This window comes from Mercenaria mercenaria, chromosome 3, assembly GCF_021730395.1.
Source record: "Mercenaria mercenaria strain notata chromosome 3, MADL_Memer_1, whole genome shotgun sequence".
In the NCBI taxonomy this organism is placed as follows: Eukaryota; Metazoa; Mollusca; class Bivalvia; order Venerida; family Veneridae; genus Mercenaria; species Mercenaria mercenaria.
Window position 1 is genome coordinate 100,036,479 of NC_069363.1, and position 27,600 is coordinate 100,064,078.

Genomic DNA, 27,600 nt, shown 5'->3' on the forward strand with positions numbered 1-27,600 from the left:
TAACAGTCATAATACCGTTTTAAAATGTAATTTCAACTAGCACAGTGCGCCTATGTAGATTTTTACCTCTAAGAGACTTTGTTCTTTCAAAACGATACACTTACATTAAACTAGATAAAAGTTTATTTTTCACCACAATGCAATTAGACAGTCTTACGTGGAATCAATGCAATATTGCCTATTCAAATAAACGCTGGAACTGCTAAATATATAATATAACCAGATAAATCTGAAATATATCTGAACGGTTTAAATATAAATTGTGTGTAAATAAATTGTGTGTAATAATTACCAATGGTCTTTGAAACTGTCGCAAAGCCTCGTATCAAACAAGTTTGGAAACAGGTAAAGCTGTACATTTAAATTAAAAATACTTAATACTTTGTAATCGTCTTTCTATCTTTAATCATTTAGTTGTTGGTTTACCTTTTAGAGATATAATTGTTAGAAATAGAATATGTCATACTGTTGTAAATACTGTGAAATCATGTAATTTTCTTGGCACAATGTCTTGCGTTTTTTTCACAAAACGGTAATTTCATAGGGGTATGTATTCGTGAATATCAACTTTTAAATGAATGAGAAATTAACGTGTTCATTTTGGATTAATGTTCATGGATTGTTTCAACCGCGACGAAAAGTAGTCCCCTACGAATGTTACTTATTTCACAGTGAGGCAAATAGATGATGCTTCTTACTAATTTGAGAGAGAAATACGAGCATGCGTCATGTACGTCGATAAATTGATAAATTTCGTTAGATATATATCACGTTTCATTATATTATTTTTGAAAAGTCAATACACAGATTGTGAAGAATAACAATGTCTCATATGTATCGCTATGCTCGTTGTTACATACGTTATAACATGACATCTCATCTCCTTGATATATCGTCTGTTGACCGCAAGAAGGTGCTATCAGTCTTCTTATTTCATATGCAGATAGCACCTTCTGGCGGTCAACAGACGATATGTTTAAATCGGTGCTGTTACATATCTGTTGAGAAACATGAATGTCTTTTATGTTGCTACATATGAATTTACAGCTTCTGCTCAATATAGTATTGGTATATCAATGTGTTTTGCAATATGTATGTGCTTTTAGTCCAACTACAGCAATATTTGCGTATCGTACATCTCTTCTGCTATCCTATCTGATCATGTCTGCGGGAACAGGTCGAAGACTCCAGCCCAGTTGGTTTAAGATCAGCAAAAAATCTTTTGCATGTATAACATATAAAAAAGTTCAGTTGCCAGGAAAACAAAACAACAGCAGACTTCCGCTTGCGCTTTCCATGTTAATATTAATGTCATAGCAATAAGATACGGAAAAAGTCGTAAATAGGCGTTGCGGCAAACATCACATGGACGTTGAAAATCACGTGCCAGGGAAAGAAACTCATGTGTGACGTCACATTATTTCTGACAAGGATTTTTCCCTTGGGAAAGACAGGATATATATCATTGGCACGCAGTCGGGCAGAACAATATTTTTTTCCGACAGGTAGGCAAGAAAACCCTAAGGTGAAAGTTTTTTCAACATGTACATTTACACCAAGTTTGGCGTAGAATGTATAAATAACATTGTAAAATGATTAAATTGAGCGAAAATAACTCTACTAGACATTGGTAGAAAAGCAAGAAGAATGTTGATTTTCTCCGTTATGTAAAACAAATCGTTACAATATTCTTGGTAATGTCTTAAGCTCTGTTGTAAAATTCATTTTTCGGTAAATTTGTCATTTATTCACTTTTCACAGAACAGACAAAACAGAACATATTCATGACTTGTACAGAATATACCAGCAAACATTTATGCAAATGCTAAAAACATAAACAGAATTTAATCACATTGAAAGGTATATTTACATGTATATACAACAAACATAAATGTTTGCCTAAGACGTGTAAACGAGCCGCTTCAAAATGAAAAAGAAACGACAGGCAAGAATCCATTTCTCTCTGACTTGTAACGAAAACCTTCCCACACAGAAAGAATATGTTGTGCCGATCCTTTTATCGGTCAACAGCTTTTAACCTTTAGCTAAAATGGGAAATTGGAATCGTGATAAATATTCTTGATGATGTGACTACGTCTTTTGAGAAATTATTCTCGTAGATAGGGGAATTAAGACAAAAGCTATATTCATTTAAGACATCGTCAAAGTTGCATGAAAAAAATATCTTAATACATAAAAGCATAATAAAATAGTCAGTATTATAACAATGGATTCCAGTACAATTTTTGTGAAAATCTTTGCCTTCTCTCATAGAAAGTCTCCAACATTCTTAAAAGCAAACATTTAATTTCTTGAATATTTTATTGTTTCATTCAATTTTGCAGTGATTGTTTAACTAAGAATGAAATGGTTGTTTTCTATGTTTGATTTCTGTATTCGATGAAAGCTTTTAAAATCATCAGAAGCACTTTATTTGTTCTAATCAATAAAAAAGCCATTGAATGGAAAGAACAAACCATATTGCAAATACACTCGCTTATAATCTCAATAACCAATCATAATTCGTATCGACTTACTGTCAATTTTGAGCCTAGCAATTGATTCACTTTAATATTTTATTGTAGCTAGAACAGAGAGACAATGTGCCGCGGGAAACTCTACTAGGAATTTGTCGTCTGATTTTCCTGAGAGTAGCAGACGAGAGTGGAACGCGACCGAAATATTGGATCAACAGCCAATGGCGCACAGTAGCATTACTATGTCGTATTGTGTGAAGGTGTCGGCGTTTTCCCGATATTCATATAAATTGGAACGTAACTGACAATTTGGTAATAAGATAATTGCTTGATTGAAGTAAATTTTACACGAACATTATTCCGGATAATTAACCACATAAATAAAATGGCAGCATCGGGTCGGGCCGTAAGGTCTAACTCCAAGACAACAGGAATGAACGTGGACGTTGACGTTTGGCAGCCACGAGAAAAAGTATGTATAAACAATACATTCCTAGTTAGGACTATATCTGCTTTTGTCAATATTCGCATTGTCGTCTTTGAATTATTCATGACATGTTGATTCTTGTCTTTTTCTTGACATCGCCATGTTGTTATACATGGGCTTGACTCGAGAGGAAATTTTAGTAGCTGATTTCTCTGTGATATTCAATGCTTGCCGGATTTGTGATGAATTGCCGTATAAAGTTCGCAATATCTGAAAAATATCAGGGAAAAGTGAGATATTTGTGTTGCTGATTTATTAAAAGCTTCTGGAAAAGTCATTCCCCGACAAATTTTCTTTTGATTCTTGTTTTGTACATTGTATAGACAATAATGACAAAATAAATTATGTTCTTTAATACATTCTTGAAATTAATTATAGTATGTCTTTCAGACTTTTATGGTTCCAAGGGTTTACATGACGACACTGTGTTTCATTTTGACGGTTAAACCATTGTGAATTATATGTCGTATTGATGTATTCCAAATATACACTTTAAAACCGCATCCCTAACCTTTTACACCGAGGAAATTGTGACATCCTGGGTATTGCATAAGGTACCATATATTCATTTATAAGGACATTCTGATTATTACAGTGGACGCAATGTATACATTTGTTATGACATCCTGAATATTGCAATTGGGTCTATGTATATATTCATTTTGACACTCTCGGTATTACAGTTGGCCCCATGTATACATTTATTATGACATCCTGGTACTGCAGTTTACAGTCATTACCATCCTCATATTTTCGTATCCATATTGCTTTGCATGAACAATATGAAATTAGTAATGTATATACTCATAAAAGTCCGGAATCTTTCATTGCTTAAAAGGTGAAAAAGTAAGCCAGTTAGAATAATGTTTATAGTACTGCATAACAGAATAACAGCAAATTGTGAAACTGTGCAACAGTATAACACCAAACGTTTCTCTGGTATTAGTAATGTGCAGAACTATTGAATGAGACTTTCACTTTATTTTTATTCATTATCACGGAGCACCAATACTGCTATTTATAAGTATGATAACATTGATTTGTATACTTCAAGTAACGTATGTATTTGATAATTCAAACCATTGGAAAAAATTATTGGATATATAATAACCAATTGCAAAAATACAGCCAAATGATGCCTCCTTTAATAAGAAGTTAGTCAGTTCATCAATTTAAGACATAAATAACCTTATATAAGTAGAAAACCTTATTTATACAACTTCACAAAATATAAACTATTCAAGAGCGGAAAACCTAAAATAGCCGCAACGCAAGGTATTGTTGTAAGTTTCTCTTTTTTTAAATGTAATTAGTTGTCATAGATGGTGGGGGTACTATTATAACTGTAGTGGAGGAGAAACTACACGTCGTAAATACAAGTTAATGTCGTGCTGTATGGATAAGATATATTTAATTATATCTATATTATATATGCCTCTTTAGGAAAACGATCAGAAGGGCAAACTTTATTCATAGAAAACATGAAAACATAAAAAATGACGGGTTGTCAATAATCATGTTGTTGTTTTTTTATGCGAAGAACTATATAATATTTAATATGATACTTGATCTACGGTAGTTTTTAGATAGTGGTGTAGTTCTAAAATAATATTGTTATTGTTTGTTGAAGTGTGTGGGAATTTCCAGCTCTAAGGTAATTGTTCTGGAAATAAACTGACAGAACCGCTAAGGTTACCCTAGATGTTCTCAGTCACAACTGCATAAAGTTAAAAAATTCTTATAACTGTAAACTTTAAATATATTAACAGCAGAATACACACGTGAAGTATGCACTGTTGTTTAAGGCCGAGGTTTATAAGCTGCTGGCAAGGTACCGCCAGAAGAGGCTGTTTGTTGGTGATACTGTTTTTTGATAGCTATTTTACGTGGTTGACGATTTTATTATTATATCTGTTTAAAATGGAGAGACAGTGTATTAATTAGATTGTATGATACACGGCAGATATTAAAGAACAACATTGTATGACGTATCTCGTTTTTATTTGTATATCTGCTAAGAAAATGCTACACACTGTTCTATAAAAGACTGAAATGAAATAACCAGTAAAGGAGAATTAATACAATTTTTCAGTTTATAAATACAATACTTAAGTTTATAGATTGTTTATGAAAGTTTATATCCCGTGCAGAACTTCGGGTTTACGGCTAACTGTATCTTTAACATTGATACTGCATTTACATGGAAAAAGACATCAGTATTATTATAAATTATTATAAGATATACAATTATCCTCGATTCAATTATATTGAGGAAAATATTATTTTTGAAAATGTAAATGTTTATCCAAATCCGGTATAACATCAACATTGTGGTGAATCCGCTATGAGCGTCATTGTACCCATGATGTATTCATTCGTCTCAGTTTTATAACAATGAAAGTTTAAACAACATTTGGCGATATATTGTTAAATAGGTAACATCATCGATATATTTGAGTTTTAACGGGACACGCTGCATGCATAAGTTCCGCGAACTGTTTTATGCCAAACGACTTATGGCTTGAATAAGTTTCTACAAGATTCATTCAATGTCACAAATTGAAACCAATCGACTGTCAGAATTTGTCACCTGAAAGACAGAGGAAATCATGTTAGTGAACATATTTTATTGACAGGATCATTCCAGAACAAACTCTATTGTCAGGATCATTCCTGAACAAACTCTATTGGCAGGATCTTTTAAGAACAAATTCTATTGGCAGGATCATTCCAGAAAAAATTCTATTGACAATGCTATTGTCAGGATCATTCCAGAACAAATTCTATTGACAAATTCTATTGCCAGAATCATTCCAGAACATATTCTATTGACAAATTCTATTGCCAGGATCATTCCAGAACAAATTCTATTGATAAGTTCTAATGCCAGGATCATTCCAGAACAAATTCTTTTGACAAATTCTATTGCCAGGATCATTCAAGAACACTTTCTTTTGACAAATTCTATTGCCAGGATATTTCCAGCACAAATTCTATTGCCAGAATCATTCCAGAACAAATTCTATTGACAAAATCTATTGTCAAGACCATTCAAGAACAAATTCTATTGACAAATGCTATTGTCAGGATCATTCCAGAACAAATTCTATTGACAAATTCTATTGCCAGAATCATTCCAGAACATATTCTATTGACAAATTCTATTGTCAGAATCATTCCACAACAAATTCTATCGACAAGTTCTGTTGTCAGAATCATTCCACAACAAATTCTATTGACAAATTCTATTGTCAAGATCCTATAGAAGGATCATTCCAGTCCCACTCCAAGCGTTCTAACATGCATTAAAAGAGAACTCAATAAAATGGTGGAAAGTCTAGAAAAAAATCAATCTAATATTAAGCTGTTGTGACATTTTAGTACTTCAGAAAAAGAATTCCAGACACATTCGTGCGTTATAAGACATAAAAGAAATTTGAGCCCACTTGAATGAACACATAGATTCCGGCGCAAACTTTGTGCATCGTGGGACATTTAAGTGATCGACAGGATTCTGGAGCATATCTATATCTCGAGTTCTAGCGGCAGTTGTCAATATTTCTGATACAAAATTGCTTTAATACAGAGGTATGAATAGTTATCCGTGTGAAACATACTTGACGGGTAAAGAAAATGGGAACAATCTTAATATATTGATATTGTCCAGCAGTAAAGAGGACATGAAAGAGTACTTATCCATATGGCCAAGGTATTTGAGTGGCACTAAACGCCATTTCATGGAATATATGACTCATATTTTATTTATGAAGTATGTACTTGTACATGGAGCGCACACAAAACCATGCGGTTATATGACATTAGGAGGTAGCGCTTGTATATTTCTCTTATCAGTATGAAAACAAATTTTCAGGAAACTAGTGAACACAAGACTTAGAAACTGGAAAGATATAGACAGCTGCTAATGATTCGGATGAAAGAGCTTTCTAAAAGGTCTAAACATAATAATATCCGCCCAACCGAGTGGGTTTGAAACTCAAAAGATGATCAGTGCTTGAAAATGAAACTACTAAATTTGCCCTGATTGAATTGCTATGCGAGGGGTTGAACACAATAACTCAGTAACTCCTTCTTTATCGAATTACGTCCAGTCTTCCACGTGAACATTTAACTTTGTCAAAATCTTAGATTGGCCTTGCTTGTTGGACTGTCTGTTTCCGTTTCCGCATGTTGACTAGATAGTACAAAATCCGAACTTTGGAAAGAACAACTGGTATAAAAAAGACAAGTCTATGTATTGTCTCGTAGTGAAGGTTTAGAGTTACTTATAGTCATAGGAAGACGGTTTTATAGGGATCAACTGAAAGCGTTTTGATGCCGTTACTAGTGTAGAGCCACAATACATAATAAAGCGTGAGAGAGATCAAAGTGATATAATTTAAAACTTTTCTTTATTTTTCTTCAGCGGTTTAAAGCAGAAACACGAATATGCTGAAAATAAGCTTGACTATACACCGTTAGTGTTACGACACCGTATACTGTTGAGCTCAATTGAGCTCAAGACACTAAATCAGATGTTTTTGTAAGGTTGAAATGGAGCTCTGGTTACAAATTATTTTTCTTAAACATATTCATTTATTCAAGTATTGATCGGCTTGTGGATATCTTGGAGCTTTGTGGTGAGAATAGCCAAAGCATTAAAACACGGGTGTAAGCATGATTTATTATGTATGATTTATTTATGCATGTAGTCTAACACTTCGGCTTTCTTTTTTTCAAAGTAATTTCCATATTTATGTGGTATGAGTAAGAAGGAATCTGAGATAAAATGTCAGCGAATCAACTGTGTGATTTGTTTTATTCTGGCTTGTACACGTCCGCATAAATGTTTCTTATATCAACACAGACAAAAACGAAACACTGTGAAAGTTTCTCATTGGTAAAAATGGAAGTTGACTTCGAGGCTTAAAAGCAATTTATTTTGGAAAATGTTCTAATCGATATATGGGATGGGTCATGTATCCAGACCTTTTCACATTCAGCGACATTTATCATATTTAAGCGCGGAATGGGAATAGAGTTACACAATATGACGGCGAAAATTTTTAGAATGTCAGACGGTTAGGACATGATAAAGTATAATCAATTAGCAAAGTCCCCCTGTCAGTCACATTTGAAACGACACAGCGATTCGAATTCAGACAAATTTCGTGATTGATAAGCCTAGCACGCGTGAATATATTTACGTGTAAAACGCATTGCCATTATATGTTTTACTTATTCTGAATACTTTTGTTATATAGCCTGTAAATATAGTTGATATCATCAAGCCAGAGAAAACAATACAAGAACTGACCACTCAATATGACAAACTGGTAGAATTCGTCGCCTTATAAATGCAAGGAATTGAATACCACTGAAGAGACGTATTCTGCCGGCAAAATGAAATTGTTTAAAAGCACAAAAACATCTCGCGATAACTAAGAGCAAAACTTTAATAAAAAGAGAATGAAACAAACACTTGAAATGATTCTATGTCATTTGGAGTGATCAGTTCCCTTTAAATATTTTTTTACTTTAAAGACAACTTACAGGGAGCTTGGAAAATGATATGCCAAACTTATAATATTTCAGTCATTCAGTCAGTCAACTGTCCAACATTGATTAATTGTGCCCTTATGAATTATAAATGCCACTCTAAAAATATATGATAAACAACGTCAGTTGTTTTTACTCACAAAGAACTTTGTTCAAGGTTCTTGCAGTCATTTGGTCAGAACAAAGCACTGTATAACAATTTTAGCAATCAAGACTGTATTCACGTATTCCTATATTTGTATTTAATTTACACTGATGGTGAAAGGAGTCTTTCGGATTTACAATTGTTAGTGACGCGAGACATTTATCTTTTTAAATGCTTCAAAAACCTGTGTCATTTACATCAAAAACTGTCCTCTTTGTACAACCTCTATTATGTTCTCAGGTAACCGTCCTCTTTGTGCAATCTCTGTTATAATCTCCGGTAACTGTCCTATTTGTACAACCTCTGTTATAATCTCCGGTAACCGTCCTATTTGTACAACCCCTGTTATAATCTCAGGTAACTGTCCTATTTGTACAACCCCTGTTATAATCTCAGGTAACTGTCCTCTTTGTACAACCTCTATTATAATCTCGGGTAACTGTCCTCTTTGTGCAACCTCTATTATACTCTCGGGTAACTGTCCACTTTGTACAACCACTATAATTATAATCTCAGGTAACTGTCCTCTTTGTACAACCTCTATTATAATCTCGGGTAACTGTCCTCTTTGTGCAACCTCTATTATAATCTCAGGTAACTGTCCTCTTTGTGCAACCTCTATTATAATCTCGGGTAACTGTCCTCTTTGTACAACCTCTATTATAATCAGGGGGAAATGTCCTCTTTGTACAACCACTATAATTATAATCTCGGGTAACTGTCCTCTTTGTACAACCACTATAATTATAATCTCGGGTAACTGTCCTCTTTGTACAACCTCTATTATAATCTCAGGGATCTGTCCTCTTTGTACAACCTCTATTTTAATCTCAGGTAACTGTCCTCTTTGTACAACCTCTGTTTTAATCTCGGGTAACTGTCCACTTTGTACAACCTCTATTATAATCTCGGGTAACTGTCCTCTTTGTACAACCACTATAATTATAATCTCGGGTAACTGTCCTCTTTGTACAACCTCTTTTATAATCTCAGGTAACTGTCCTCTTTGTGCAACCACTATAATAATCTCAGGTAACTGTCCTCTTTGTGCAACCTCTATTATAATCTCAGGTAACTGTCCTCTTTGTGCAACCTCTATAATAATCTCAGGTAGCTGTCCTCTTTGTTCTCTTTGTGCAACCTCTATTATAATCTCAGGTAACCGCCTCTTTGTACAGCCACTATAATAATCTCAGGTAACTGTCCTCTTTGTGCAACCTCAATAATAATCTCAGGTAAATGTCCTCTTTGTGCAACCTCTATCATAATCTCAGGTAACTGTCCTCTTTGTGCAACCTCTATAATAATCTCAGGTAGCTGTTCTCTTTGTACAACCTCTGTCATAATCTCAGGTAACTGTCCTCTTTGTACAACCTCTATTATAATCTGAGGTAACTGTCCTCTTTGTACAACCTCTATTATAATTTCAGGGATCTGTCCTCTTTGTGCAACCTCTATTATAATCTCAGGTTACGTGTCTTTCGTCTGTTAGTGCATTGTTGCTAGGTGAACCCAGATTTTCCCTTTTTTTGCTCCCAAAAGGGATCAGAAATAGCTTGGTTAATATAGTTCTAAGAGAAACCAAAGAATTAGGAAAAATCTATTTTAAAGCTTTTAGATTGATGTATGGTGCCGCTGTATATCGCCCCTGTATTATAACAATACTATGTAAGTGCCCATTAAGCTATTTCATGACTATTATTTCATACTGAGCTCAAAGAAATACAATTTTCGATGTAATTTACAACTTCTATCAGACGCCAATTGGACTGGCTATACTCAGAAAAAGCAATACACTCTCTTATTTATCACATATTTTCGCGAGTACAGTGTTTCAAAGCACAATGTATGAATTGATAGGATATTTTAAAAAGTTATTGTACAGTACATTATACAAAATGTATGACGTTTCGTGCAAGCCTCTTAGAGAAATGATTTTTTTTTATTTTTCTGTTTTAAGTTTAACATCTTTGTATAGAAATTATAAAAATATCATACTTTCATGGCTGTACGTTTACTATTTATGCATTCTGTAACACGAACAAAACCAAAACCTTTTAGGATGTCACAACACTTTGCAACTTACATAAATTCTTTTTTTTTTCATTTCTTTGTAGTGTGGTACAAATAAATAAATAAATTGCGCGGTATACATGGTTCAGTAATAACGAAGAGGAAGCAGGTAAAGAAAAATCACATGATAAATAATATTCCTACCATAAATATGCAAACTGTTTCAAATAGTACATGTAACTGATACAATAAAAACTAAAGGTTAGAGCAGACTGCCTGTTAGCACTGGGTACAGCAAACACAGTCACAGCCAAATATCGCGAGGCAGTGTTGCACATTTCGACACCTCTCAAGAACAGACTTCAATCGAACTGTCTGTTATTATGTTACTTGGTTGCGTTCTATGTTTCTAAAGGATCTTTTTTATTAAGTGACAGACAAGTTTTGTTTTTATAGGCACTATTTTCCACTGAAGGCAAAAGAATAACAATAATTTATGAAATAAATAATTGTTGATTTCCGGAAGAAATATATGTTACCCTTGAGACGAAATACGTGCAGGAGTAAGTACTATATGATTAAATGTTTTTAGTTTGCTTGAGCAATTTGACAAGGGTTTGTACAAAAGAAAATTGTTGTTTATCTTCAGAGGAATCATAAAGTTATTTGAGTTGCTGAATGTCGATGTTTTTAACAATTAGAAAACAGAAGAGCAAACTTACGTCTGGTTGGTTTTAGAATGATAAAAAATAAAAGTTTATAAAGTTTATTGTAGATTTCGCAGAAAGACAGAGCACCCCATACACTGACATAGAGCTATGCGTCGCAAAGTAGACCCGAAAAAAAATCAACAACAAAAATCTGTAACGGGAAAATACAGCAGACGGGTTGCTTAAAACACCGCCCCACGCCCCCCCCCCCCTTCACCCACCCAAAAAAAAGTACATTTCTATTATATGCAAATTACAAAATGAATATAGAGTAGATAAAATTGTGGGATTTTGGGGAAAGTGGAAAAAAGCAAGGATGAATATTCAATAGGGAAAGCGGCAGCGCAAACACAGGCACGCACCCACGCATGCACACACGCACGCACACACATAGTTGATTTTATGGTCAGCTTATATTTGACAGGTAATAGTCATAGATGGTGAATGAGACATTATACGTTGTGATTATATATGTAGTTTCAGTTGTTGATTTTGCATACATAGACTCAGTAACGAGAACTATCGACCTTTAACTACTTAACTTCTTGCTTCGTACTCCCGACTTCGTTATGTTTAAGTTGTAATTTCTAATTTCGTTACTCCTAACTTTAAACTTCATTACTACTAACTTCCAACTCCATTACATTCAACTTTCAGTTTCTTTACTTTTTATGTCTATGCTCTAGCCTTTTTATTTATTATATCGTAACGTCAAACTTCACGAGCTTTTAACTTGAACTTGAACTTGAACTTCAACACTTCCATTTTCCATACGTCGAAGTTCTTAACTTGTGAATTCCAACTTCTGACCTTTACAGAAAACACAGCTAGTGATAATTTCGATGTCGTATGGACAGACAGATATACTCGCGAAACAAGGTTTTTGTGACTGTGACTAAAATGCATTGAATATTTGAGCCGTGCCATGAGAAAACCAACATAGTGGGTATGCGACCAGCAAGGATCCAGACCAGCCTGCGCATCCGCGCAGTCTGGTCAGGCTCCATACTGTTCGCTTTTAAAGCCTATTGGAACTGGAGAAACTGTTAGCGGACAGCATGGATCCTGACCAGACTGCGCGGATGCGCAGGCTGGTCATCATCCATGCTGGTCGCAAAGCCACTATGTTGATTTTCCCATGTCACGGCTCATTTGAATCAAAAGGGCTGACTTGAGTGTAGCAAATGCGTTATACGTTCCTGCATGTCAGTATGTTCCTTTATACACCTGTCCGAAATAGGCATGGTAGTTAGAAACGCAGCTAACAGTATATTTGAAGTCGTATGGACAGACATACATATTCTCGAGAAATAAAACTTTATGACTGATATGCATTGAAAAGCACAAGCTAAAATGTTTTAACTTTCATACTGGTAAGTATCCAATTTGACCAACAATATCTACTTTGGACAGGCAAAGAGACATTCAAGCGGACATACGGCCATATTATAATGCATTTGCTGGTCTAAATCAGCTCATTTGACTTAAATAAACTGTACATTTTTTGCCCGAACAAAGTGTCCATAAGTGAACAAACAACTGACACAAATACCAATAAATAAATAGAAGTTAGAAGTAAGGAGGTAGGAAATAATGAAGTTGGAAGTGAGAAGTCACAAAGTTTAAATTAAGTAATGCAGTTAGAAGTATGGAAGTGAGAAGTAAGTAGTATTAAAGTTAGAAGTTCCTCTGGGATTTCATAGCTTTATATAACGCCTTAATTATTTATAACAACACTTAAAAGAGTGACTTCATTAATGGATATTTTGTTTTCGAGAAACTGTTTGACACAAATTGAAAATACTGCAAACTTTGATAAAACATAATTACACTTAGGAAAATATTCGTTTCTGAGTCCCGGTAGTGTTAAATGAGATTGATGTCAACAAACAGAGAGAAAAGCATTCGCGCGGGAAAACAATTCCACGAGAGTTACTCAGTGATACAAATTGGAAAGTATCGACTTGTAAAAATCGTCACTGCAAAGACGCAAGTAATCTTATCATTTCTTATTCCATGAGGAATTCCAATAGCAGGATTATTCTGTATCCAAGATTTCGTATGTTGACACTCTAGTTTGTACAAACGAACAATATATACAAATAGATGTATCAAAACATGATAAGGGAAAACGTCAGAAATAATAAGTCTTATCTTCGGTTGTTTTGTCATTTCAGAAGTTCTAATTGCATACAACAGGCAAATTTGCTTGTAAATGGAAATACAAGCGCTTTTGAAAAATGTCCTGCGATTTATCTGCAGAAAGAAGCCATTTACGTGATCGATAATGCGTGTGCAAATGCACAGTTGATTTTACTAATTTCAGAGCAACAATATCGCAATTCAGGAGTATAATGTCCTTGTCTTATTACAGTTTTGGTAACATATTGTACTGATGTTCAATCATTTGCAATATAAATTCTCGTAAATTCTAAACCTTTATAAACACAAAAGGCAATGGTTTATGAATACTCTTTAAGATCTCCAGTGCACGTTTTTTTTCACTAAAATATTTGTGTTTTGGATATCAAGTTAAAATGTAGAAATTCTCATCAAATAAATTTCACTTTACTAAAATTTTGATTTGTAAATTAAGTGTGTATGTAGAGCTACATGCATACTTATATGACCTGCAGTAACAGTTGTTTGTTAAAAATATTATAGTTTTTAGTGATAGTGCACATTTTACTGTGTATAACTTTAAGGAATTAAACTTGAACTGTTTCAAACATAATGAAAAGAACTGTTAATACACACAAACTTGTTTCTTTTATCTTTACTTACATTATATAAATTTCATTTTTATAAAATTTGGTTCTAGTGTACCTTATACATATAATGTCTTTCAATAGGAAGTCAGTCGGTTCGCCAATCCAAGACTCGTATAACCTAATATATATATAAAAGCAAAGCACAAATTACTACAAACACAAGTGAATGGCATGTTATATAGTCATAACACAAGCAAAGATTTTCTCTACGTGATAGGTTACAAGAAACAATTTAAGAGGTAAAACAATACTTTGTAACATAAGCTAAATTGTCTTAGTTGATAATATAGCGGAATGATGCGAAGAACTATAAATATTTATCCTATAGAAACACAGCTTAGATCACGCATGTCAAGACTATGAACAATGTCTCATGCTATTATTTGTTATTGATTTAAGATACTTATCAAACAACTATTTAAAGCATTTATTTGCAATTTCTACTTGCCAGGAATATATTTTATTATATCAAATAGGTAACCAATTTCTATCTAAATGCGGTTGTTATTTTCTACGTACATTCAGCTTTACGCCCATACGATCTAATGTGATTACACCTGTTAAAATTACCACGAGATAAAAAAGCAGCAGGTCCATATTCTGTAATACTGAAACAGATCAACGCAATGGTTCTGTATATCTTCAAAGATATATATCTTGATTTTCAGTTTAAATAATCATGAAAGTAGTACATGTTTGTTCTGTGAAAGACTGAAATGAAATGCGTTATTATGACTAGAAATAACGCCAGAAGATATAGAATGATTACAAGTTTTCAATTTATTTATTTATTTTATTATTCAAATATATTTTGTGGAGAATTTCGGTATACATCATTAACTCGGTATGAGAGTTAAACAAAAGAATATTTACGTTTGATAGAAATATATCAATCGATTTCAAATTACATCGGAAAAAATATCCAACATATATGCACATCACATATATGAAACAAAAGATTACCCTCTATTAAAATGATCAAAATAAGTTTGTTTTTTTTACCAAAATTCATTATAAAACCTATTATAAAATGCTGAATCCGCTATAAGTATTCAGTTTGGCAAGCATGTGGTCATTCTTTTCCGTTTTGATATCAAACTGCTATGATTTTATTAGGTTGCGACCTGGTTATCTGCAAAATAGATTAATATCAACAAATGCGAAAGTTAGTAGTACCTACTGCTTGTACAAGAATGAACAGGAGTCTTTCAGTAACACAAATTGAAACAATATCAACTGACAGGTTTCGTCACTCTCACGATACAGTCATATTGTTTGCAAAAATGCGCAGCTCTAGTTAGAAATTCATTGACGGGTTCATCCCAGTATCATAACATTCTCATAACGATATTGTAACATGTAAAACGATGAAGTGGTTGAAAATACAGAAAAATATCAACTGTTAGGAAGTTTTGATATTAAAATACTTCCGAATACGTATTTAATTTTAAAAGAAGTATATCTATAAGAAATTTAAACACTGAGATTCTAGTGCAAATTGTAGACGGGGGACTATTTATGTGACCTTATAGAATGATAAAACTTGTCCAGATGTCTTGAATTCAAGCTACAAATACAACTGTTAATTTTTGCAGTATTCCTGATATATTTCTATTTCCTCCCACATACTTATTTGTCATAAAAAGCCACAGCTCCTATTGAGTTGTACCGGCTAATGCGATGGAAAATGACGAAGCGTTGATCTTCTGCTAAGTAGGGAAAAGTTGATTTGATTAAGGACACATATGTGGCTTTAACCTGTTTTTTTTGTAAATAGATTAATGTCAACAAATGCGAGAGCTAGTACCTACTGCTTGAACAAGAATGTAAAAGAGTCATTGAATTACACAAATTGAATGAAAATTGACTGTCAGGGTTCATCACTCTAAAGATACAGGCATATTGTTTACGGAATTGCGCCATTCCAGAAGGAACTCCATTGACTGGCTAGCATTCTCATAGTGGCATTCTGGAAATGGTGGAAAATATAGAAATAAATCTAATGTTAGGCCGTTTTGATAGTCAAGTACTTCAGAATACGAATTCAGTTTTTAAAGAAGTATGAGAAATTTAAGCTGAGATTCGAGTGTAAATTTGAAGATGGAGCACTATTTATGTGACCGATAGAATACTTGAAACACGTCTAAATGAATGTAAGCTACAAACAAAACAGTATATCTTTGCAGTATTTCTTTCATATTTCTGTTTCCTCTCGGCATACTTATCTGTCATAAAAAACTCCTTCCTCGTGAGCTGTACCGGCTAATGCGAGAGGATATGACAAGGCGTTGCATTTTTCCTAAGTAGGAAGATATGATTTGATTCGGGATTTATTTGCTTCTGTGACCTGGTTACTTGCAAAATAGATTAATATCAACAAATGCGAGAGCTAGTACCTACTGCTTGAACAAAAGCGTACAAGAGTCATCCAATAACACAGATTGAAAATTATCGACTGAAAAGACTAAGTAAATTCGACAAACGTCTCCTACACCTAAAACGACGTCAACGCCAAAGCTTTATTACACTATGTAATGTTTTTATTTAACTCCCACGACGTTAAACATGTGATCAATATTTTTAGATGAAGACCTATTTCTGCGATCGATAGTATACTTAAACCTGTCCAACAAGTTTTGCAATATTTCTTAAACAAAGTCAGTTAGAAGTTAATATTTTGTTTTGAAAGTACGGCCAATGTATCTCAGAAGCACTTAATGAAACTAAATGCTAATATAGTCGTTATTAGTTTATTTTATGAGAGATGCATTAATTATTCATAAACACTTCTAAAAGACTCAGTTCGTTAATGGATTTGTAGATTTGAATAAAAAGAAACAGTCTGACATGAACAGAAAACTATTGAAACTACGACATAAGACAATGTACTCAGGAATATCTCGTTGCAGCGGTAGATATCAACAAGTAAGAAAGGAACAATTCTTGCAAGCCTCAATGATAAAAATTGGAAAGTATCTACTTGTAAGAATTGTCACTTCAAAGACGAAGGAAGTCATGTTATTTCTAATTCAACGAGGACTTCCTACTGTAGGACCATTCTGCCTCCCAGATTTCATTTATGGACACCCTATAAATATACAGTATATATATAAAAAGACACAGAGTTAAGAATAATTGAATCCACGATCCCATAACTCTGATCTTCGGCTTCTAGGTCATTATTTAACTTATTATTGCATTCAACACTCCCTGGGTAATTGAAAACAGAAGCACATTTGAAATGGAATTCCTACGAGTCAAATACAGTAAGCAATTTACGTGATAGATAATATGCGTTAACATGCAAAGTTGTCTTTAGTTTAAGTGACAGAGAATGGGAAATATGAAATATTACAGTATCAACCAAAAATCCTTAACAAATGCAAGAGAATATGACGAAGCGTTGAACTTCTGCTAAGCAGAAAAATATGATCTGATTAGGGATACATTTATGTCTGTGACATGGTTATTTGCAAAATAGATTAATATCAACAAATGCGAGAGCTAGGGCCTATTGTTAGAAAAAGAACGTAAAAGAGGCACTCAGTAACACAGATTGAAAATTATCGGCTGACAGGGTTGTCACTTCAAAGACATAGTAAATCATCCAGGATAATTCCATTTTCCTTGCATTCTCTTTCCGACATCTCACATGTACTAAAAGGAAAGTAACACGATAAAATGGAGGACAGTGTAGAAAAAAAATCAATCTGTTAAGCTGTTTTGACTTTATCGTAGTTCAAAATACGAATTCTAGAAAAAAAACACGAGTTAACAGATGTATAAGAAGTTTAAACATACTTTAACTAACACTGAGATTCAAGTACATATTTGTAGATGTAGGACTATACATCACATGTAAGCCTTTCCTGCTGACACATCAAAATGTCTATTTTCTTTACTTACTATAGACTAAGTGAATTCCACCAACGTCTCCAATACTTAAAACGATGTCAACGTCAAAGCTTTTTTACACTTAGTGTAATACCAAATTTATGTAATGGCTTTATTACACGATGTCAAACATGTGATAAATATATGTAGATGGAGAAGACCATTTATGTGATTGATTGTATACTTAAACCTGTTCAATTAATTTAAATTCAAGCTGCAAATAATACGGTTAATGTTTGGAATATTTCTGAAACAAATTCAGTTAGAAGTAATGCTTAAGTTTATATTTTATCAAAATAAGCTCCATATGAAACAATATGTTGGTAATAGGAATAGGCTTAATGCATTAACATTGTTTGCTAATAAAGAGGTTATAAGAAGGCACTTGACAATGTCAGTTTATGGAACATACGAAACAAATCTTTGTGTTATGACACATAATCATGAAATTATAGTGATATTGGGATGTAGCACCTTTATAATGCGTTCACGATTCTGTTTTTGTTTTATTTATGAACAAAATTGTGCACATGACCTCAGGACTTGAAATAAGCTAAAGGTCGCCTCTAATAATCCTGATAGCCATGTAACTCAAAATGCGCGTCAGTCTTTTCAATTGTTTGGATTCAACTAAATTTTAGTATTAAACTTCCTCCATTTTGCTCTTCGGTGTATATATTTCCATTTTAACCAGCTGTTCAAATGCGAATTCAAGAAAGAGCTATTGATAGAAAATAGTCAGCTGTTCTTTTTCAGTCAATTTATTGTTTTGCATGTAAGGTTTAAAATTACATGTAGGCAGATGTGCTTGCTGAGGGGGAGGAAATAGTATGAGGAGAGCTGTTAATAAAGGATCATGCCTTTATAGTATAATGGTGTATCTAGTGTAAATAAAATATATTAATAAAGTTTGTGAGGCAGGAAATTAATATATTCATTTCTTGAGTTAAAAGCTTAAAAATATAGACCTGGGAATTTTCGTGAAATGTCTAGTTTTATAGATCTAAATAAAAGCCTTATAAGTTACACCAGTGTTCGTTTCATTCTAACAGAAGAAGCAGTGCCTATTTGGTTACACAATCATTAAATATATTCATAAATTTAGGTATTAATCAGTTTATGATAATGTGGGAGATTTGTCATTAGAAAAAAACATTAAAGAATGGTCTAAGCATGATAAATGAGCCATGCCATGAGAAAACCAACATAGTGGGTGTGCGACCAGCATGGATCCAGACCAGCCTGCGCATCCGCGCAGTCTGGTCAGGATCCATGCTGTTCGCTAACAGTTTCTTCAATTCCAATAGGCTTTAAAAGCGAACAGCATGGAGCCTGACCAGACTGCGCGGATGCGCAGGCTGGTCTGGATCCATGCTGGTCGCAAACCCACTATGTTGATTTTCTCATGGCACGTCTCAAATGATTTTTTTTGTTTGATTTTCAAAGTAATTTTCATATCAATATGGTAAATCTACTAAAAATTAGATTTTTGTTATATTTATTTTTAACCTGCATACGTAATGTGATTAAGGCTTTGGAAGCTTAACAGCACTTTATTTGTAAAATGTATTATTCAATATATATTTGTAAAATGTATTTAAAGAAGAAAAATATATACCAGCAACATTTTGTTAATTAGAAATGTGTTTGTTAATAAACTATATGTAAATCTGGTTATGAAACTATGTGTAAATATGGTTTATTTTATTACTAAAGCTGAGTGCAAATTTAAGCACATATTTAGTCCTTGATCTCATTAACACACATTGGAAGCTATCGACTAGTAGAATTCATTACCATTCCATGAAAATACCGTTGAAGAAACCTTTTCTGTGTCGTACCGACATTGAACGTGTACAAAAATACACGCAGATCTCAATATACACGACAGACAAATTCTCTTGCGAAAAGATATACAAAACAAATATGAAAGACTCAGAAAGATCCCTTGCAATCAATAGTGTGTGAATACTTCAAGATATATTGAATTAAATAGAAAGCTTACAAGGAACTTAAGAAATAGAAGTCAGGAATTTATCATATTTTGATTATCATTCATTCAGATACAAATATATTGTGCGAAAGAAACAGTCTTACGATTAATCAGAGAGAGTTTTGAGTTATTGAATGTAATGATTTAAAGACTAGAAAATAGAAGGAGATATAGACATTTGTGTTTAGAATTGTGAAAAGACAAGGGTTGATTTTGACGCCCAGTTTATTTTTAACACATAGGATTCGCTTAAAATGGGCAGAGAGCGTTAATTTTGGATATACCTTTGCATAATGATACCGTGTTTCGACGGCTGGACAAAAATGAGTTATGACTATGTATGTAGTTTCATCTGTTGATTCTAGATAACTGAGTTGAAGACACAGTAACGAGACTTACCGACTTCTAGGATTCGTCACCTCGCAACAAACAATGTAAATTCAGAATTACGAATCCCGTTGAGAAATCGTTCTGTCTCCAGCCTTTTAGAGCGTACAGAGATATATACAGTTTTAAGTAACACAATTTGATGGTATATCAATTTAATTCTACACATGTAAGACAAGACATAACTCCCCAATGCTCCTTACAGAAAACTACTCTTTTCAAGAGAAAAGCGGTATGTGATAAACAAATTAAAACAGAAACACTTAAACATTTTGTGTAGCACATAATCTGTTAAAGGCTATGTTCAGCTGTTGAAACAATGGAAAACATCAGGTGACTTGTTTGAACTAACTTGAAGTCGCTTATTTTAAATAGATCCGACTTTAAATAGGAAGAGATATTACGTTGAAATTGTAGTTTTTCACTCAATCAGTTAAACATTTTACAAGTCTGTCAAATGTTTGTATTTTGAACTTGCATCATATGCTTAAACTTTTGTGTTTTAGGTCAAACATTTTTTCCGGTGCAACCGTATTAAGCTCATTTTTGCACGAAAATCGACAAGTTCTCGATAGGCAACAAAACGTTGTTTGGATGACAAGTTATGTTTTAGACTTGGAAACTAACTTCATAACATCTATTGATTGGATACAATCGCATGAAAAAGGTCAAGGATTGAGACTTTCATGAGAAGTGCTATTTGTAACAGCCCATGCACATCTGACTCAAAGCTTATGTCGTCGGTGTGTGGAGCAATTACGCTTTTTCTATTGGTGACACTCTGACTTTTTCTAGTAAAATAAAGTTACATAAATAAATGATGATAATGAACATGTTTTTGAAAAGTAAAGTTTATTTTGTATTGAAATATAATTCCGCAATTGAAAAGTAGTTTCTTTGGAACTATAGTCCGTGCAAGATAAAATATATACACATGATCATATATTATATGATCATGTCAAATCTGCAATTCTTACTATCGGGTACATAGTTGATAATTTTGAACTCCACATATATAATAGTTTTATCATCGATGTATACAAATGTTCATTTCCTGCATACGATTATAATTAATAAAATTTATAAAAAAAGATCTTTTGAAAGCAAAGAATGTAACCAGGAAGAATAATAGCAGACTCGGTTTGATTGAGTCTGTTCATGAGAGGTAATGCAAAGTGCAACACCTCTCACGCCCCTAGCACCGCCTTAAGTAGAACTATACTATACATATGTTGAAAGGACTCCCTGATCCCAAAGGACCAGAAAATATAACAACACTGAATCTAAGTACGGGGAGACTTTTTACAGCTGACAGACACACGGCACTTAAAAATTGCTGTTGTGATAGTTAATAAAGTCTATAAAAGGATCCTTTGAAAGCAAATAATGCAACCAAGAAGAAGATTAGCAGACTCTGTTCATGAGAGGTAATGAAAAGTGCAACTCCTCTCATGCCCCCTTGCACCGGCTTAAGGTATCCGGTTCAGAAATAAGCAAGTTCTATATAACAGTGCTATTAAAATATATCAAATATTGATGTCTGGTAAGGTCATATAATTTTGGTATCATTTGAAAATGTATTCACTACTGAAAAAGAAAATATAAATTATATGACAAAATATATTACAGAATTTTTATTGTTTTGCTTTATAGTCTTCATTGATACTTCAACAGAAATACAGTTATTACAGTGTAAGATTTATCACTTTGCAGTCAAAATATGATTCTTGCATCTTATTTATGGTCATCTTATTTACTTATTCTTGTTCAGCAGACAAAACTCTTTCAAATGATACCCAAAAAACATGGGGTCAAGATGCATCGAAATTTTACCTATTTGTGGATCGGATACCTTAAGTGGAACTCTATTACACATATGTTGAAAGGACTCCCTGATTCCAAAGAACGGAAACATACCAACATTGAATCCAAGTACGGTGAGACTTTTTATAGCCGCCACAAGGCACTTAAAGATTCCTGTTGTGATAGTTAATAAAATCAGAAAAACGATCCTTTGGAAGCAAAGAATGCAACCTAGAAGAATAATAGCAGACTCGGTTTCATTGAGTCTGTTCATGAGTTATATTTTCAGTTTGACCTTTAGCCTACTGGAAGCAAGTTAATCTGCCTTTGCGACCAGTGCAGACCAAGATCAGCCTACACATCTGTGTAGTCTGATCATGGTCTGTACTGTTCGCTATTCAGTCAGTACATTTTTAATAAACACCTATTCAAATAATGAATGGTACTGCCCAAACTGAATGATGAACCAGTCCATTGTAGGAATTTAGCAGGCTAAAGTTTAAGAAGATACCTCGAAAACGATTTGCATTATTAGTGTTATGAGATTTAAATGTCTATATAACTAAATGCTAATATAGTCGTGTAGTTTATTTTATGAGAGACTCGTTAACTATTCGTGAACACATTTAAAAGAGCCAATTCGTTATTGAATTTGTAGTTTCAAATGAAAAGGAATAGTCTGACACAAACAGAAAATTCTGCAAACTTAGACAAAAGATAATTCACTCAGCAATACAGCCGTTGCTGAGATCCGGTAGTTTTTAAATGAGATTGATATCACAAGTCATAAAGAAAAAGCATTCGAGCGGGAAAACAATTCAAGCAGAGTCACTCAATGATACAAATTGGAAAGTATTGACTTTTGAGAATTGTCACCCCAAAGACGAAGGAAGTGATATTATTTCTAATTCCACGAGGAATTCCAGCTGTAGGATCATTCTACCTCAAATATTTTATGTATGGACACTATAAACAAATACAGTGCATTCGCGATGCTACGGATCGCAATTTAACGAAATACTGGTATACTACGAAAAGGTGTTGTGGTCCCGGCTGCCTTCTTCTTATTTCTATGTAACAAAGTCGCGGTTTTACGAAAATCCAATTCAACGAAAAATGCGCTCCTACGAATGTATTGTTATGCCCTTAAAGCCTGTTTTCAACTTGTTTTAGTTGCGATTTTACGAATACCTGTATTGTCTAAGTTTTCACACCTTCCATAACGGCGTGAAAACACTTTAGAGTGGAAAGTGTCCCTATCATTTAGCTGGGCGTAAACAGTTATTAAAGTGTGAAAACGTAGTAATTAAATTCGAAACACATACGCTGTACACTATGACACAAGTTAGTGGTTAGTGGTCTGTCTGTCTGTCTGGTTAATTCTTTCTCCTATAACTATCAGATCGGATGGCATACCAGTCACACTTGCTTCGATATCTATACGTCTCAAACAATCACTGAATAAAGAAAATAAAAAAATACTTAAGTCCTGGTCGTCTGTATATTGTCGTTTTATTATTCTGAACTATTCAGTAAAGGGTAGCTGAGGGTATCGGAATATGCAATTGCGATTTTTTTTCTCGTGCAACAATGTACCCTGTATATGTTTTATGCGCAGTGAATAAAAAGTGAAAAAAAAAAAACGTTTAATTTTCTAAATACCAGATTCGAATAAGATTTGTAGTAAACCCAGATGTACATATAAAATTGGTATACATGTACTCCGATACGAAAATCACATGTTCAAATACTTCCGGTTATGACGTGTAGATAATAAGGTGCTGTGTAACGAAATTTCCTATGCTACGCTCCAACGAAAATGCGATATTACGAAAAAAACGGCCGGTCCCTTCGGTTTTCGTAGGATCGCGATTGTACAGTATTATATATATTTGAAAAGAAAAAGTGTTCAGAATAAATGAATCAAATCTTCGTCTTCAAGATCATTATTGAACTTACTATTGCATTCAACACATTCACTACTTAATTGAAAGCAGAAGCACATTTGAAATGAATTGCTACGAGTCAAATGTGCGTTAACATGCAAAGATGTATTTAGTTTAGGTGACAGAGAATGGGAAATAAGAAATATTACAGTATCAACCAAAATCCTTAACAAATGCGAGTGAATATGACGAAGCGTTGAACTTCTGCTAAGCAGAAAACATGATTAGATAAGGGATACATTCGTGTCTGCGACCTGGTTATTTGAAAAATAGAATAATATCAACAAATGCGAGAGCTAGGGCCTATTGCTTGAAAAAGAACGTAAAAGAGGCACTCAGTAACACAGATTGAAAATTATCGACTGACATGATTGTCACTTCAAAGACATAGCAAATCATATAGTACTCCGTAGCCGGGATAATTCCATTTTCCTTGCATTCTCATACCGACATCTCTCATATACTAAAAAGAAAGTAACAATATAAAATGAAGGAAAGTATAGAAAAAAATCAATCAAATGTTAAACTATTTTGACATTACCGTAGTTCAAAATACGAGTTCTAGAAAAAAAATCTCTTGTTCATAGATGTATAAGAAATGTAAACACATTTAAACTAACACTGAGATTCAAGTACATATTTGTATATTGAGAACTACTAGTATTTATCACATGTAAGCCTTTCCTGCTGAAACATCAAAATGTCTATTTTCTTTACTACTATAGTCTAACTAAATTCCACCAACGTCTCCCATACTTAAAACGATGTCAACGTCAAAGCTTTCTTACACTAAGTGTAATACCAAGTGTAATACCAAGTGTAATACCAAATTTATGTAATGGCTTTATTTCACTATCACAACATTAAATATGTGATAAATATCTATAGTTTGAGGAGACTATTTATGCGATTGATTGTATACTTAAACCTGTCCAATTAACTGGAATTCAAGCTACAAATAGTACGGCTAATATTTGCAATATTTCTGAAACAAATTCAGTTGGAATTAAATGCTTTATGATATATTTTATCAAAATTATGAAACAATATGCTAGTAATGGGAACACGCTAATGTATTAACATTGTTCAGTTATGAAGAGGATATAAAAGGGCACTTGAAAATGCGGCCAAGGTATTTAAGAAGCACTTAAGGTCATGGAACATATGAAATAAATCTTTGTTTTATGACACATTTATTTGCACATTAAGCTAACACATAATCATAAAATTATATTGATATTGGGATGAAGCATCTTTATGACAATGCATAAAAGATTCTTTTTTATCAAAAAAAAAAAATGTTCACATGACCTAAAACCTTAAAACAAGTCTAATAATCCTGACGAAACGTTTAGCGTTAAAAGGGATGAACTTGCCTGTATCGTCCTCCCTGTGTGTTTTAATGGTTTGTGGGTTCTACTGAGAAGGCTGCGCTCTTAGCCATGTAACTCAAAATGAAATAATGCTTAAAATGAAATAATTTTAATTGGTCAGATTCAACTGCTAAGTGTTCATTAAATTTTATCGGAATTGTTAAAGAATTAATTCCTCCATTTTGCTCTTCGCGGTATCTATTTCTATTTTAACCAGATATCTAAAATGTGAATCTTGGAAAGAACAATTGGTAGAAAATAGTCAACTTTTCTGTTTTAAGTCAATCTATTGTCTCGTAGGTAAGGTTTAAAAGTACATATACGCAGATGCGCTTCCTGAGTGGGAGAAGATATTTCAGGGGAGCAATTAACCGTTCATGCCGTTTATAGTGTACGTTTTATATAGTTTGAATAAATAATTATAAATAAAACTTGTGAGGGAGGTTTATATAACGGCTACCTTTTCATTATTCATTTCTTGATTTTAAAGCTTAAAAATATAGTCATGCAAAATGTCAGTGTGAATTCCGCCGTTTTTCTCGTGAAATGTCTAGTTTTATAGATTTAAATAAAGGCTTCCTAAATTACAGCAGTGTTAATTACATTCTAACAGAAGAAGGAAAGCCTGTCTGGTTACACAACCATTTGATATATTCATAAATTTAAGTATTAATCAGCTTGTGACTATGTGGGAGATTTTTCGTGAAAAAAAAACACTTTATGGAATTGTCTGAGCATGATTTGCTAATTTTATCTAGTCTGTTATTTTGTTTCATTTTCAGTAATTTCCATATCAACATGGTATTAGTAACAAGTGAAGTGTAGCAAAATCAGATTTTTTTGTTATATTTTACCTGTACACGTCCTGTGTATAAATGATTCATAGCAAGGAAGACAAAAGCAAAATATTATAATCAAGAAAGCTTCTCATTGGAAGCACGGAAAGTTGTCGCTTTGGAAGCTTAACATCACCTTATTTGTAAAAATATATAATTCCATAAATGGTAGCATTCATGTATCAATACTTTCACGTATTCATTGAGATCATTATTCAAACATATGTTCGAAACTAAAGTAACCCATATTATATATATTATACCAGATTAATATAGCGCCCTTTTCATGATAAACACGTTCAAATGCGCTTTACATAGTACGAAGGCAGCCAAGCAGGGTGTCAAATTCATCCTCTACTAGTACAGGCACAGAGCGATCTGACAAGAGGGACAGAGTGAGACAAAGCCCCTAGAACAGATAGAGAGAAACCCAATTTAGATACAGGCCTGTCAGGCTAACTTAGCCTAGCTCATTGCGAATAGACAGTCTGGTAGAGTATAGCACCAATAGCCACGAAGCCGTCTTTCCTAGGAAGAACCAGTACGTGCCTCATTGTCAGGTGGGGGACACTCAAAAGTATCTTAGAAATTTCCAGTGACTGGACCGGGATTCGGAACCCAGACCTCTGGATTGACATCCATCCAAGCGCCTTACCTCTAGACTATCGGGCCGCCTACGAAACACAAAATTTACAGTTTAATTAAATATTTAATACAACGTGAAACAGGAGAACACAGACTGTCACAATGTAAACAGCTGCCAATTGACACCCTTGAAATCCAAACGCATTTCAGATGACTGTTTTAGTACTTGTGAACTATATTCAAAGAAGAAATATATATGCTAGCAAAATTTGATTAATAAGGAATGCATCTGTTAATGTGAAATTACCGAAGCTGTATTTCCCCTTGAGCTCATCAATACACATTGGGAGTTATCGACCAGTAGGTCATTACTATTCCATATAAATGCCATTGAAAAGACCTTTTCTGTCATACTGACATTGAAAGTGTATAAAAATACATGCAAATCACAATTTACACGACAGACGAATTCTCTTGTGAAGAGAAATACAAAACAAATTTGAAAGACTCTGAAAGATCCCTTGCAGAGAATTTTGAGTAATCAATACTGTGTGAATTAAATAGACAGCTTACAATACCATTCAGTCAGTTACGCTTATTGTGCGGAAGAAACAATCTTTTATC

At 33.5% G+C, this 27,600-nt stretch overlaps 1 protein-coding gene across 1 annotated transcript in view; it reads left to right on the forward strand.

The window, feature by feature from the left end:
• Positions 1-2,600: 2,600 nt before the first annotated feature.
• LOC123523872 (GTP-binding protein Di-Ras2-like) overlaps positions 2,601-27,600 on the forward strand; it is a 106,564-nt gene continuing 81,564 nt past the window's right edge. Inside the window, exon 1 of the mRNA XM_045301611.2 lies at positions 2,601-2,949. Coding sequence (XP_045157546.2) covers positions 2,863-2,949 — 87 coding nt within the window. The 5' untranslated portion in view covers positions 2,601-2,862. The remainder of the gene's footprint in view (positions 2,950-27,600) is intronic.